The sequence below is a fragment of the Bombyx mandarina genome, chromosome 22 (genome assembly GCF_030267445.1).
Source record: "Bombyx mandarina strain Sakado chromosome 22, ASM3026744v2".
NCBI lineage: Eukaryota > Metazoa > Arthropoda > Insecta > Lepidoptera > Bombycidae > Bombyx > Bombyx mandarina.
In genome coordinates this window covers 8912636-8929115 of record NC_143228.1, presented here as the reverse complement: position 1 = coordinate 8929115, position 16480 = coordinate 8912636, and the positions used below count along the sequence as shown (strand labels likewise).

The 16480-nt window shown below is 38.2% G+C and overlaps 2 protein-coding genes across 2 annotated transcripts; both read right to left on the bottom strand.

Moving 5' to 3' along the window:
• Positions 1-3617: 3617 nt before the first annotated feature.
• CPR40 (cuticular protein RR-1 motif 40) lies at positions 3618-6781 on the bottom strand. Its single transcript, XM_028176028.2, has 3 exons — positions 6638-6781; positions 4618-4874; positions 3618-4044 (listed from the first exon to the last, which is right to left on the bottom strand). Exons 1-3 carry the CDS (start codon positions 6650-6652, stop codon positions 3675-3677), a joined length of 642 nt encoding a protein of 213 aa, XP_028031829.2. The 5' UTR covers positions 6653-6781; the 3' UTR covers positions 3618-3674.
• A 6457-nt stretch (positions 6782-13238) lies between these two features.
• CPG21 (cuticular protein glycine-rich 21) lies at positions 13239-15668 on the bottom strand. The gene is made up of 4 exons (XM_028176075.2): positions 15427-15668; positions 15190-15291; positions 13944-14572; positions 13239-13490 (listed from the first exon to the last, which is right to left on the bottom strand). The coding sequence occupies exons 2-4, from the start codon at positions 15208-15210 to the stop codon at positions 13334-13336; spliced, it is 807 nt and encodes a 268-aa protein (XP_028031876.2). The 5' UTR covers positions 15211-15291; positions 15427-15668; the 3' UTR covers positions 13239-13333.
• Positions 15669-16480: the final 812 nt, after the last annotated feature.

The window sequence follows — 16480 nt, the reverse complement described above, 5'->3', positions numbered from 1 at the left end:
AAACTACCGGGCATATCTAATTCTTAAAATAATGGGAACCTGTTACAAGGTTTTTTTGTTAAGAGCTCTAATAAAACTACCTATTAAAATAAATGATCAAAACGGTTACACATTCGTTACAATGCTTCACGACTGCTGTATTAAACAATCTTCGAACGTTAGTTTAATGAAACGAAAAAGGCAAACCTTACACTGAGAGGGTGTTTTTGCAACCTATATCGACGGTCCAAATGTTATTTGTTCTTGAAACTTATATGTAGGTAAACATATGTTGATAATTTCGTTAATACGATTCATGTTTTTTGTCTTCTGATTCTATGTTAGTTACCGATATAATACTAGTGTTTTTTTCGGGCAGGGGACCGAGCCTCATGTAAGATTTCTACGCCTAGCGGGCGCGTGAGGTATGTTTATGGCTTTTGATGGTCTACAGATGCCGCTATACCGCTGTCCATATTGGATTTTTTTATGAAATTATTCCATGTTAACGACTTCAAGCTAATTTTTTTTTTTAATTTTTATTGCATGTATGGGTGGACGAGCTCACAGCCTACCTGGTGTTAAGTAGTTACTGGAGCCCATAGACATCCACAACGTAAATGCGCCACCCACCTTGAGATACAAGTTTTAAGGTCTCAAGTATAGTTACGACGGCTGCCCCACCCTTCAAACCGAAACTCATTACTGCTTCACGGCAGAAATAGGCAGGGTGGTGGTACCCACCCGCGCGGACTCACAAGAGGTCCTACCACCAGTATCTCAAGTATAGTTGCGACGGCTGCCCCACCCTTCAAACCGAAACGCATTACTGCTTCACGGCAGAAATAGGCAGGGTGGTGGTACCCATCCGCGCGGACTCACAAGAGGTCCTACCAGTAAAAGTAAAAGTACTCCCACTGAAATGAGCAGGGTGGTGTTACCCACCAGTGCGGGCTCATAAAATACCCTATCACCAGCAAATTTGTCATATCTCTGTTAAGTTTAACAACCACTTTTGATAATCAGACAGAGTCACGTACGGACAACCCCTTCAGTAGGCGATACGAATGATTTTAGTGATCTATGAGCGTATTTTAATCGCTAAAAATTGGACAACAAATCCTTCAAAAGAATGACATGTTCTTGATGCTTAGATTAAAATTCGGAGGATATCAAAGACTTGAATAAATAAAGTACGATACAAATTTATTGTTATTGAAAAATTTTAATCTAATACTAAATATAATCATCAAGATCGAGCACAAAGCTTTTGTTTATTGATACTTAAATGAAACTTAATTGAAACTTGTTTATTAAAAATTGGACAACAAATCCTTCAAAACAATGACATTTTCTTGATGCTTAGATTAAAATTCGAAGGATATCAAAGACTTGAATAAATAAAGTACGATACAGAGTTATTGTTATTGAAAAATTTTAATCTTACATTAATATAATTATCAAGGTCGAGCCCAAAGATTTTGTTTATTATTATATAAAAACAATAAAATAAATATCATTTATACCTAAACATAAGCTAGTAGTCGTCTTACTTAAAAATGTCGTTGTACTAAAATTGGGTAGGTAAAAACGATTTTGAACGAGATATTCATAGAGCTGTACCGATTCAAGATGATTTCAACCAAAGCATTAATCTATTTTTAACACAAACTGTGAACACAGCTTATGAAAAATTTACAACGCCGTTCGGCCTTCCATTTTGAATAATGACGAAAGACGTGGCTTAATGTCATCCGCTTAATACATAACGTGAACTTGGCTCGGGACATCACGCGTACCTTGTATGCATAGATTTTTTATATTTTTTGGAACGAAGTTCCTTACGGCAGGCTTGGAGGAGATAGGGATTTTGCTGCGCGACCGAACTGAAAAAAATGTGATAGTAAAACCGTAAGAAAAACTCCGTGGAATAAAACCGTTAAATGAGACGTGCGCAGGCGCGACAGTCGTATACACAAGCGAGTAGTGTATAATACCTTTCTCTTTCACCTTCTTTCTTTTCGTTCTCTAATCCCTTCTCTCTCTATTAAGTAATTATTTCTATTTCTATGTGATTTTATGTTGTCAACCAAAAATAAAGAGATATATTTTGTTATTTTAATTGATAATTTGAATTACTATTTTTTTTATTTTACGTAATTTATTATTTCCTAAATACTGAATTTCCTAAATACTTTCCTGTACTTAAATAAAAACTAATTAGCAAAATTTAAGAGAAAAACCAAGAAAACCTACATAAAATTGAGCACAATTTCTTTTTTTGCAAATTGTGTCGATTCTACATTAGCCGAAGGAACTTCGTTCCTACCTGGTGTCCCACGACACCACATCTTTTTTTTATATATAATTGTATTAAGCCCTCAACGAACTCACGGTCCGTTTGATACTAAGTCTATAGACATATCATTATTACTGCTAAGAAGCTTGAGATCGTGTGGCTGAAAGGCGATTGCATGCAGCAGAGACGCGAATGTTGCGATGGATGTCTGGAGTAACGAGAATGGATAGAATACGGAATGAATATGTTAGATGAAATCTGAAAGTGGCACCTGTGACAGAGAAGCTGAGATGTGCGCGCTTGGGACGGTATGAACATGTGATGAGACGAAATGAAAATGAAGTTGGTAAGAGAGTATTAACTATGAATGTGGAAGGATATAGAGGAAGAGGTAGACCTAAGAAGAAATGGATAGATTACGTGAAAGACGATATGGGTAAGAGGAGAGTGAGCGAAGAAATGGTATATGATAGAAGAGTATGGAAAGAGAAAACATGTTGCGCCTACCCTAGGTGACTGGGAGAAGGGCGGGATAATGATGATGATGATGAACCTTGAAATCATGTGGCAGTGTCGATTACGGTGCTATCTATCACTTCCTCGTGGAAAGTAATTCGTAAAAATTACCTAATTATATTAAATTACTAGGTATTTCCTTAGAAATTAGTATTACTGCTAATGCATACATACATATGTATTATATATTAGTAACATATAAACCATTTATGAGTCTCTCGCGGTTGATAGATTATTTAGGATAGTTATGTAGATTGCGAATCCGTCCCAGTAGACATTAACATAGATAATGATATATCATTTTGACGCTTCGTACATCTAAGTTAATAGCACATTCCTTTATAAGTCTATTACCACCGTTTATCTCTGTGAAATTCTCGGAATCTAAATACTAGATACAAAAAAAAAATTGTTCAAGTATTTTCGTCACATAACATTTTCATCACACACGAGGCTCATTATGACTGGCACAAAGATACATCTTTGAATTTTACAACTTCAAAAGAGATTTGTTTTGGAATTGTGTGTAAATAGTACGCTCCTTGCACCTTGGTCCAATGGCCCTTTCCAGAGAAAACAAAGTTAAAATATTTAAATTTTCACAATAAACAAAATTTAAAACAAGGGAAATCGTGCCACACTAGTTCGGCTCGAATCTAACCAGCTATTTTCGCACCGAAAAACTGATAGCACTGAACATCACAATATTAGGTATATAAGTTCAGCTTTTACGGAATTAAGGAATATTAAGAAAATTGAAATTAAGGAAAGGAAGGAACATATTATCTGTGATGCGAAAAAAAAATGAATAAAAAAAATTGGCTTCTAAATATCGATCGAATTTATTATTGTCGTTTCATTTAATAACTATTAATACTTTTCAAGGTAAATGCGCACCGATGGGCTTGAAGCCGTTTTCGTCGGCGGTATAGTCGACCCTGTACTTCAAACCATCATCGCCAACATACTCGTAAAAACCCCTTGTTCTGGTACCGCCACCGTTTACTGTCGGCTCGACGCTCCCAGATTCTTCCGCTGCGATTCCATTGTCCGTTTCATAGGCGAAATGATACGCGTTGACGTCAACATCGTTATCTTGCCGTATTATATTTGCTGATCCGTCGTTCACATATTGAGTTCTGTAAGCCAATGGCTTGACGGTCGATGAGTAGACTAAGGGACGGTATGTCGATACGACTGGAGGGCGATAGGTTACAGTAGCAACAGAAGGTTCTGCGGTCTGTTCAATACTGAAAAATTCGAATCAAAGTTTTATTTACGTCTCTAAGAAACAAAACTGAAATTCGTATTTCAAAACAACAAATTTAAGAAAAGAAAACTAAGATAATCGTCGATGACAAATTTTGCATAACAAAGGCGTGTAGCTGCTATTTGGCAATAAAATAAAGCAGCTTACACAAAGTGCTTAAATTAGTGGTTACTTGATTTTTTGTGCACATCTAAACAGTGCGTATTATTGGAATTTTATAAGTTGAATTCCCCTTTTTTATTAATAATACCATGGACTATAATATAGTACCACAATTTCGATGCTCACGTAATGATGATCTTGATCTTTTAAGCTTTTCAAATCAGTTATGTTTACCAATTTTGTTTAGAATATTCTAAAGGAATATCATTAGAACAGTCGTTTTTGCTAAAATAGTTTTGATACGTTCAATATGTTAGAAAAATTGTTAATTAGCAATTCATATCTCTTTTATTTCAGTAATCCAACGAAGATTATTTGTGTTTTATATGTTTATGTAAATAGAACAAAAACTCTTAATAATAAGTAAAGTCAAAAGAATACAATAGCTTACCCATTTCCGTACTTGACGAAAGGAGTCAACAGTTGTTGATTGAGCGCCTTAGCGTAATATGGCTGATACGCGTTGTAGATCGATTGGTATTTGCTATTTCTGTTGAGTAGGCTCCTGTACCGTCCATCAAAACTATTGATGTACTTTCCATCGTTCGTTGGGTAATAACTCCCGTCGCCGTAAATCTCTGGCCTGTATTTTCCATCATCTTGAGCTTGACTCCTGGATACCAAGAGTGAGCAGGTAGCCACTACGAACTGTAACAAAATATCAAAATAACAAAATTCTGTTTGGCAATTCGAAACTCAAAAAATTTAATTTAATTGGCATTTTATTGCCATTAAAATTTATTAAAAAAGTTTATGACCTAAACTCGTACAAATGTATTTTTTTAGCACTCCACCAATATTGGAGTATTGAAACGAAAGCTTCAGCTTATCTTTATTCATTGAAATGATTGAGTCGTTTTTTCAACGAGCATTTTTTTATGATATGACTGTAGCTATGGTTTCTATTATATATCTATTTAGAATATTAAAATTGCACCACCTCATCTCTTGCCGTGGATCTAGTGAAGGCAACTAAGGTATTCTCTGCACAATAGCAGTACCGCGCCGCACTATAGCACCGTTTCTATTTCTTACCTATGCTGATAGTCTTGAGAGGCTATTTCAGCTTCGCATTGACGTGTAGGTGAGCTCACAGGGGCTCACCGGGGCAAGCGAGAGTGTTGCTAACACTAGCCCTAGCAAGAGCAGTACTTCGCAGAATCTACCACCGGATCGGAAACGCGACCTACTGAGGAGATCCGGCGAGAAACACAGTGGGCTGTGTCTATGGATTAATTTACTCGTCGAGCCCTTCGTCGCAAGCGACGGGTTCGGCCAGGAGGGTGAACTAGCAGCGTAGCAATGATAGGGCCTATTTTAAGTCCGACTGCCAACAATTTCGAGTTGACGAGATGTCACCACCCGGCCTATTTTTGCCGCATAGAAAACATACGTTACAGTGTCGACCCCTGCGAAATCCCTAACGCATTACATTGTCAGTTGAAAAAACATACGTAAACTTCACACGCGGCAGAAGTGAAGCCTGCAGCTCTTTTAGTGTTGTTTTGCGATTAACATTTTCGTTTCCGAAAAATTATGTTATTTCTGGTTCATTAATTTTTAAATCAGAAAGAACGCTGCTAAAGTAGTTTTCACTTAAAAAATGTATAAAAGGTTTCTTGAAAAACGTATTAACACTCTATTTTTTTTCCTCCCTATGCTGATAGCCTTGAGAGGATATTTCAGCTTCACCATAACGTGTAGGTGAGCTCACGGGGCTCAAACCGGAGTGATGCTAACACTGGCCCTAGCAAAAGCAGTGCTTCGCAGAATCTACCACCGGATCGGAAACGCGACCCACTGAGAAGATCCGGCGACAAACTCAGTGGGTTGTGTCTATGGGTTAATTTGCTCGTCCAGCCCTTCGTCGCAAGCGACGGGTTCGACGAGGGCGGTGACTGGTGCACTCTATTGATAATTTAAGAATGTACGAAATACATACATTGGACTTATAGCGCTATTCAGATCATGGCTCATAGGCATCGTTCGTTTTGTAGGTTTAGGATGCGGTTTTTTGATGAAAGTTACCGCTAAAACTCAAAAGTCATCTGAGCATCAACATTACAATGTGGTAACTTTGAGCTTAAGTAATCGCTTAACGTGAAATGAGATGCTTCTCCATTTATGGAGAAACATTGTTTCCAATATAAATTCAACAATTTTAATCGCCTCAAACCAGGGTACACTTTCGAAGGTACATTTAAAATAACTAAGCGTTGGATTGGATTTAAGATAATATAGTTCAAATTAGAATTATTGAAATCATTTATTTCATTTTCATTAACTCAATGACTATCATGTCAGGCTACAACTTGTATGTCTTTTATATATTGTATATTTGTCGTAATAATACATAATAATATTAAGAAATATAATTTCAAGCATTCTACTTTAAATCAATGTAGACTTACCAATATCACTTTCATGTCTCTAGCTTACTGTGAACTAAAAAAAAAGAATGATAGTTCGTAACGCCTCTCGTTTCTTATATACGACCATCAAATTCTAAAATGGAGTATTTATTGCAACAATCCATCGATCTTAATTGTGTAAATGCTAATTTTAGTTTTAGGTTGGCATTCAAGGATACTTATTTGGGCTGGTCCGATATATATTACACGAGACGACGCAGCCATACCAAGCCTTTTGGTAACTTTACGCCTACTTTCAAGACTATTGTATAATTTGTTCGTAAACTAACGATTTTACTGCTATCAGTACCTAGTCGTAGCAATTAATGGAAATTATTTTTTTATAGTGTGATGTCCGTGTAAATGGACTTTTGCCCACGAACGGGTTCAATGATGAAGGAATAACATCCAGGAATGAAAATCAAAACCCGCAATTTTATTTTGAGAAATTACTAGCGGAGCGACCTGAAGACCCACACAAATACATACATACTCTGATCCCTTATAAAATACTTCTACCACAAACCTTTCCGATTCAAATGATAAGTCAAGTAAGTAAAGTTTTGAAGTCGTCGTGGCCTAACGGATAAGACGTCCGGTGCATTCGTGTTGAAGCGATGCACCGGTGTTCGAATCCCACAGGCGGGTACCAATTTTTCTAATGAAATACGTACTCAACAAATGTTCACGATTGACTTCCACGGTGAAGGAATAACATCGTGTAATAAAAATGAAACCCGCAAAATTATAATTTGCGTAATTACTGCTGGTAGGACCTCTTGTGAGTCCGCACGGGTAGGTACCACCGCCCCGCCTATTTCTTCCGTGAAGCAGTAATGCGTTTCGGTTTCAAAGGTGGGGCAGCCGTTGTGACTATACTGAGACCTTAGAACTATATCTCAAGGTGTGTGGCGCATTTACGTTGTAGATGTCTATGGGCTCCAGTAACCACTTATTGGTTCGCTTGAACCTCGTTGCGACTTCGGTGACCCGGAATCAGCTTTGAGAAATCCCAAATAAACCGCACACCCTCTTGACGCTCATAATTTGTGGGATATTAAGCCCCATGACCAAAGGAAAAAACAAAAAAAACAGATTTTTTTTTGTTTTATTTCCTCCCTCGACATACTAATAGCAATAACATTGGTGCCCATTCTCGGGGTGGACGAGATCGCGGTTCACCTGGTCTTAGGTGATTATTGAAACTGTGGGCTCGATCTCTCAATTGCATTGTAGAACGGCTATCTCACCTTTCAAACCAGAAAGCCTTGCTACTTCGCAGCAAGAATAGGCAAGACGGTATCTAAGCCGACCGAACCTTGAAATCTTAGTGGAGACCTAAGTCCAGAAATGGACGCCTATGAGCTGATGATGATGATGATGATGACCATCTAGGCCGACATCAACCAACCTTTATCAATATTTCTCTTCTCAGACGTTCCGCGGTTTCCAAAGCGGTGGCAGTTTTCTTGAAGAATTTTAAGTTCTGATGTCCCCTTGCTGCCAAAGTACCACGTCGTCTAGCGATCTGCTTCTACATCTACTCATAATTCGAAATTCCCAAAGTAAAATTAATATGATCAGTCTATTACATTTGTGACCGCTCCAGGTTATACTCATAAAAAACTTTGTCCTTAAAACAATACGACAATAACAAAATCCAGTATCAATAAAGTAATATGCGGTATATTTTTTGTTGTTGTTGTATTTCGGATTTTCGGAACGTAGTTTTTCTAAAATATAAAAGAAATAAAGATTTGAAACAAACGTTAAATGAACAAAAAGCAAAGGCTCAATAAATATAACGTGCACCATCATGCGGATGAGTTGTCGCCCATGACACAGATATTTTTTATTCGATCGAGCGAATGTTAGTGACCTGTATGCATCCAATGAGTTCAACATACTTAAAGGGTACGAATCTTTTATCTTCGTTTTATTGATCAGGTCAACTGCGTAATTCCAACTAAATTATACATATACATACTTAATACTGAATTTTAAATCTGACAACATACAGTAGATTTGGACACCTTTTTGATTTTATTTCTTACTTTTATACATTTCGTTAGCATATCATAAAATATTCTATTTTTCATGCTGCATATCAGTGGATTACGGCTCACTAGTTGCTTTGTGGTTATTGTAATTCAGATACATAACAACATGAGTTTTACGGCTACTTTTTATTTTTACTGGTGGTAAGAGGTCTTGTAAGTCCGCACGGGTAGGTACCACCGCCCTGCTTATTTCTGCCGTGAAACACCGCGGTAAGCGCTTAACACCAGGTGGGCTATAAGCTCGTCCATCCATCTATGCTTAAAAAAACAATCAGCCCTGGGACGATATTCGAAGTATGTGACTGTTTAGTAATATCGTGTTACATTTACTCTTATACAAAGTTACGGCCCACCTAATACGACTGTCCGCACTTTGAACCTGAGTGCTTCTCTACAAATAGGTACGAATGGAGGTACCTACCCGTACGGGCTGGGCTTGCAATATGTTCTAGAACCAGTAATTATTCAAAGTCATTTTTTGTTACTCTATGCTTTGCTGCATCCCCTGGTTCAGGTATTTAATTAGCGACGCGGCCACGGTAGCATGGTTAGAACACTAATGAAATACCTAGTATATCCTTAGAAAAATGTATTAGTAGACAAACACATCCTTAGATCATCGGATCACTTCATATCGTGTATGTCGTCCCCATTTTGGAATATGTGGCCGAAGTCTCAATTTTGTTGTATAACAGTTTCTCAGCATGCCGGCTTACAATACGTCCTAATATCGATAGCTGTAGTACACTTAAAAGAAACTTTATTCTGTTTTCACAAATTACGCAAACACTCGACTTTTTCTGTGTACTCACTCAACATAAGGACTCTCTTGTCGGACATTCAAAGCGAATTAAGAAAAACGTCGTCTTTTTGTTCAGAGATAAAGTCATCAATTCACTGCAAATTTACAAGTAACTTGTGTAGTTTTATTTATTTTATAAACACACTAATTATAATTATTATAACATTCCAGTTTAGTATTTATTGTGCATACTGCATGTAAATGTATGAATATAATATGGCACGACACTATACTCGATTAAATAAATAATAATCTGTCTCTTCGAGCAAAAATACTTCAACCTTCAGTCAAAACGTAGGCGGAGATATTCAATGTGATTTCTACAGCCTTTATCCACATATTATTTTGAAAGAAGCAGTTTTACGATCAATCCAATGAAGAAAAAAAAACAACCACTTTTAAACAACTTTACAATATGGTACAATTTATGGAATTAAAAAAAAACATATTTTTTTCTTGCTCTGCTTAAATACTTGTCAGTTGAACAAGATTTTTAAAGCACCAAAGGTCATTTTTTCAATGACGCATTCCGAACCCGCTAAGATTATGATTCATCCAATACACATCTAACCGGATACTTATCGGGACCTGGTGAGTTCACCGCTGTCCAATGAAGAGGAAAATTAAGGTTCCATATAAATTTTTCGGTCGTTTCGGGTACAATAAAAGTCAGGGCGATCACATTATATCTGAGTTTATTGCTATGCACGAAATGTGTTCGATAAATTCTTGAGCCCTTTTGTACCTAACTGTACTTAAGTGTAAATAAGAATCTCTTCAGTGGTTCTGGTCCATGTGTACCTACAACATTTATGGATTACTTATCTTATTCGCATCATCATCTCGGCCTATAGCTGCTCACTGTTGAGGATAGGCCTCTTCAATAAATCTCCAGTGCGTCTCGACTCCAAATCGCAGTAGCCACCATGAGACAGTGGTTCCGGAAGTAGCGCATTGACATAAACCCCACGGAAAGCACAGCGGTGCTCTTCAAAAGGGGTTGCCCTCCGAATACTACTTCGAGCAGCCCACCCCTTAATAGGCGGGTTAACACCTCCACCATTAGCCCCATCACTCTCCTTGGCCAGCCCATACCGTGGGGCCTCAAAGGTCAAATATATAGGGGTCACCCTCCACAGAGGGATTACATTCCGACCCCACATTAAAACGCTACGCGACCGCGTCGCTTTCATATTAGGACGCCTCTATCCTATGGTTTACAAGCGAAGTAAATTGTCCCTTCGTAATAAGGTGATAATCTACAAAAATTGCATACGCCCTGTCATGACCTATGTAAGCGTAGTATTCGCTAACGCGGCCCACGCCAACTTGAAGCCCCTTCAAGTCATTCAATCCTCTTTTTGCAGGATAGCCATCGGAGCACCATGGTTCCTAAGGAATGTGGATCTCCATGATGACCTGGAGCTTGACTTAGTCACTAAGTATTTACTGTCGACATCATTGCGCCACTTTGAGAAGGCGGCACGACATGAAAATCCTCTTGTCGTGGCCGCCGGTAATTACATACCCCATCCTGTGGACCAAATGCTAAACAGTCGACGTCGCCCTAAGCACGTCATTACGGATCCTCCCAATCCATTGACGGTGCTTTTAGGTACCAGAAGCACCTCAAGTCATCTTTCCCGTCGAACCCGTCGGTTGCGACGAAGGGCTTGGCGAATAAATTAACCCATAGACACAACCCACTGAGATTCTCGCCGGATCTTCCCGTGGGTCGCGTTTTCCAATACGGTGGTAGATTCCACGAAACACTGCTCTTTCTAGGGCCAATGTAAGTAACACTTTTTGCGGTAGGCAGCGGCTTGGTTCCGCCCCTGGCATTGCTGAAGTCCATGGGCGACGGTAACCACTCACCATCAGGTGGGCCGTACGCTCGTCTGCCTACAAGGGCAATAAAAAAAAAAAACACCCGGTTTGAGCTCCGTGAGCTCAGCTACACGTGAAGGAGAAGCTGAAATAGCCTCTCAAGGCTAGCAGCATAGGTAGGAAAAAAAAAGCGCCCGTTCCGTTGTCACCTGCATCAAACGTGACCCAGCGATATTTACTAGATCTTGTAGTCCATCTGGTAGTTGTCCGTCTCAAACTGCGCTTTCCAGTACGTGATCTCCACTAAAGAATCTCACACATGCATTCTCAACAGTACACTAGCAGTGAGTAAATTCTTATAATCTATGGAGCGTAAAGCATGAAAATTTGATCCAACACATAGTGACAGCGACGCGTAGCCGAAATCCAATAGTATTTTTTTTATTTCTTAGTTGGGTCTACAAACTCACAGCCAATCTAGTGTGCAGTGGTTACTGGAGCTCATAAACATCAACGAAGTAAATATAAATGACGCCACCAGTATTCAGACATGAACTATAAGTTTAAGTTTTACAGAACAATGTAAGCCTCACCCTTCTAACCGAAACGTATTACTGTTTCACGACAGAAATAATCAGGTACCCGTGTGGACTCACAAGACACCCTACCACCAGTATTTATGCAAATTATAATTTTTGCAGGTTTAATTTTTAATATACGATCTTATCCCTTCACCTAAGACGCCCGGTGGGCCTGTAATGTCTGATGTGACTATACCGTAGCTTTAAAACCTTTGGCGGTTCACGAATGAATTCCACGCTGAATGGCACTTGTAATAAAATTCACACCAGCAAACTTGCGTTTGCATAATGCATGACTGTAGGCGTATTGTGTTAAAAATAAAGCTATGTTAGTAAGCAGGGGTGTGTAGCACCTTCATCACCTAACCTTCGTGAAGGGGCGACCTGAGGGGGTCGAGGCCGAGCGACGCGCTACTAGCACTTCTAGCATGCCGCTCAGGAGTGACATCATAATAGGGACCGGTTGGTGGTGTATCTGGTCCCGACCCGCCAAACTGGTTCCGACAGAGCACGGTATCCCGGGACACAAGTGGTACCGCCTGGGCGGCCTAACGGGCCGCCATACCGTGACGTCGACGTTCCAAAGCCTTCTTTTCGCCTCCAACACTCCGTCGGCCATGCGTCCTTGGCATGAGCCGTGCGTCTGGTTGCAGTGTTGACGGCGGTAACTACCTTACCCTCCTGGATTCTGACCTCGGAGGGTTGGACTCTTAAGCGAGAGTGCAGGGGAGTTGTTTAGTGGCCAGGGCCCTAAATACCATTCTTGAACCCGCGATCCGCTCCCAACATCTACGGAACGTCTAGTCGCATATACTCCGCGTGCCTCCTAGGCGCAGGGACCTAGGAGGGCGTAGGAGGTTCGGCCCCCTGCCAAAAAAAGGGAGTAAGTATCACCATCCAACCGATTTTTATCGCAAAGTGGCCGTAGATAAGATGGCAGCTCTCTGGTCATAATAAATGTAAATTCCGATATTCACTTAATACCACATGGACCGTGAGCTTATAGGTTTTATTGTTACAATTCTCTGATTTAATAACTTTTAAGACAAAGATTTGATATTATGTTCGCTTTAGCAGTACAAATACTTAGGTAACTAGCTTACAAACTATGAAGATTACCTTTTTACTGCCTTACTTAATTTTAATTCATCTGATTTATATGCCAACTTCATTTAAAGTTAAACAATAAAGTTCAATTTCAACAATTTCAACAGTATTCAACATGATCACAATCTTATCCAGTTTTTTCCCTTCAAGTTATTACCCTACCATGTTCTTTCGTTCGTATTTTCCAGTTGTCGTCGGGGAACATTATTAATAAGACAATGAAGTCAGCTTTAAGTTTTATTGACAAGGTAAAATTTAAAACATCCATTTTAAGTTACAATCTGAAGAAATCGCAGTGAATAAATATATTTTATTTTCATTAGGATACTTCGTCGACGACCCTTACAAACACCTCGTATTCTAATTTCAGTTTATTTTTAAGTGAATTCGCAACAGTATCCAAAATCTTTGTTCCTCTGAAACTATAGTATGATCCGAACTTCTCACCGTTTGGAAGGTTCACTGTTGGTGGGTATCTGCAAGAAGAATTTATCATGTGTCTCTAATGGGACTAAACATAACTTCAAAAGGTACACCATATTAGTCTTATACCGTACTGTTTAAGTTTTACAATAACCGTTATTTCAGTGCAACTGAGATTTCGATCTTATTTCTGTATAACTATCTAACTATCTATATACTTCGATAATGGTTTAAAATTAACGGGCCTGTCAACATATATGGCTGGAAAAATATATCTATGCTTTACTATAACTATAAGTAAGTAATATGTAATATGTGCCAGTATTTTTTTAATTTATTGTCTTGGTATGCAGATGAGTATACGGCCCACCTGATGGTGAATGGATACTGTCGCCCATGGACGTCAGCAACGTCGGAGACAGAGCCAAGCCGCTGCCTACCGTTAACATGAGATAATCATGTCACCCAATCTGTAAAAAGGCAATGAATTTTCAATTGGTACTCACTGAGTTACGAATTCGGATGTCTCGTTGACTTTGAAATTCGGTGTTAGATATTTGCACTTAACCGCAATTTCTTTGTCGGCATAAACTTTCTTGAAATGATTGGAACTGCTATCGTATTCATTTCCAAAGTGTAAGCCATCGAAAGACACATATTTTTCAACAAGTCCCTTGATGACTTTGTGAATATAAGGATATCTACTAGCGTAAATTCTAGTTCCACTATATTTACTAGGACGTTCTCTAAAGCCAGGATCTTGGCCATCAGACCCAGGAGGTCCACCTGGTCCGTTAAGGCCATTAGGGCCATTTGGCCCTCCTGGACCACCAGGTCCAAAACCTCCTTCTCCTCCGTTACCTCCAAAGCCTCCGTTACCTCCAAAGCCTCCATTACCACCAAAACCACCGTTAGGGCCAACCTGATGCACGTATCGATAGTCTCCATCATCGAATGGATATAAGCCCTGTTGATAAATATAGGTGTATCGTCCTTCATCTCCTGGAATGTATTTTCCTTCATCTAAAGGTCTATAATATTTTCCATCATCGTAAAAATCATATTTTTTCGGTTTATATTTGCCATCATCATAGGGTGAACTTTGAACCGCAGACCACAGGAACAATAGCAGTATCTAAAAATGACAAGATTCAAAATAACAAAAAAAAAGATAAAAATAGAACCTGCATTCAATCCATTACGTTTCAAAACCGTAGCAGGAAGCATTATTTTATAGAAATAATAACATATTATTAAAACGTTTTTTTCATTGAAATTAAATCTAGCCCAGGGGTGAGCAACCTTTTTAATCAATAGGACAATTTGAATTTAAATTTTTTTTGTCGGGGCCGCCCGTACACTAACTCTTATTAATAATTTACGAAACCTTATTTTTTTATTAAAAACAAACAAGAAAAGAACAGAAAAGCGAATTGATGGGAGAAAGTCGATAAAATATATTCAATTTTAGAAATGCTTGGCGGGCCGCAAAAGCCCGTGGGCCACGTGTTGCTCATCCTTAAAAACATTTCAAATTATGATTTCACCATATTATATCCCAGGCGAGCGCTAGCACCTCACAAACATCACATTTTTTTTCATAGTATTTCATCGGAAGTGAACACAAACACTATAAAAATGAGCTGGCACACCGAAATAAAAAAAAATACAAAAAAAAAACAATCACTTAGGCATATTTTATAAAAATTTGCATAATATTATTTATATATTATATAATCAATAGGTACTTACTAATTTAATCATCGGCATCATAATGATTAATGTAACTGACTTAATGAAGTCTTCAGTGACACAGAGCCTGTTGACGCCGCAAATAATGTGCAGGATCTGAAACTAGATCACATTCTGTGAGCATGACACACGGGGAAGCAACCTTTAGGAAATCGATATAAAGCATCAAATTCGTCTCATTTTTCAATGACATTTGATTAGCATTTAAATTAATAATAAATTTAAAATTAAACATACCAAAAAGTGGAACAAGATCCTTAAATCAAGGCGCGACGAGGTCAAACCGATGAATTAGCATAGATTATAAAATTATAATAGTTCCGTTGTGACTCTATTAGTGGATGAGAAACATCAATCACCTGAGTTTGCACTTTAACATTTAGTAATTTAATTTAAAAAGTTACAGCCGACGAAGGCTCGGATATTTCCGAGACGACCGACTTGTAAGAGAGTCGTATTTTTCTTATGGAATGCTTGAGGCTCCACTTCACACATCGATTTGCATAAAACAAAAATGATTAAAATGCAAACAATATATAGCCCACTGCAATCTGAAGACCTTATTCCGTTTACGTCTAAGTAGATAGTTGACTCTCTTGATTTGGTTGACATACAAAGCCGCGTCCTCCAACTTCATATAGGGTAGGAGTCATAAAGTCTATCTGTGGTGATTTAAATGACGGTAATCTACTTAATTTTTTTTAAAATAAAATATTAAAAATATTTTACAAATATTATTGCAAAATTAATTGTATTAACTTAATAATTATTTCGTAAATAACCCACAGCTTCGAAGAAGTAATTATTAATATTCGTCGTTCAAGAAATTTCGGTAATGCAATTGCAAATATTTCATACACTTTTCATATTCACAAGAAAATTATTGGCTAAAATATCTATGTTAAAATTAATAACATAAATTTGGCAAAGTAAGTTCCTTAAAAAGACATTGGTTACTGTTTTGAATTCACCAAGTTCTAACACTTCGATCAACAATGTTGTCAACACATTAGGTCCTACCACCAGTAATTACGCAAATTATAATTTTGCGGATTTCATTTTTATTACACGAGGACATGCCTTATTCCTTCACCGTCAATCCGGAAGTCAATCGTGAACATTTGTTGAGTACGGATTTCATTACAAGAATTGGTACCCGCCTGGGATTCGAACACTGGTGCATCGCTCAACACGAATACACCGGACATCTTAGGATCCCTTAGGCCACGACGACTTAAAGTTGACCATGCGTGTGAAAAAATCTGAATTATATTTATGAATATTTCTAACA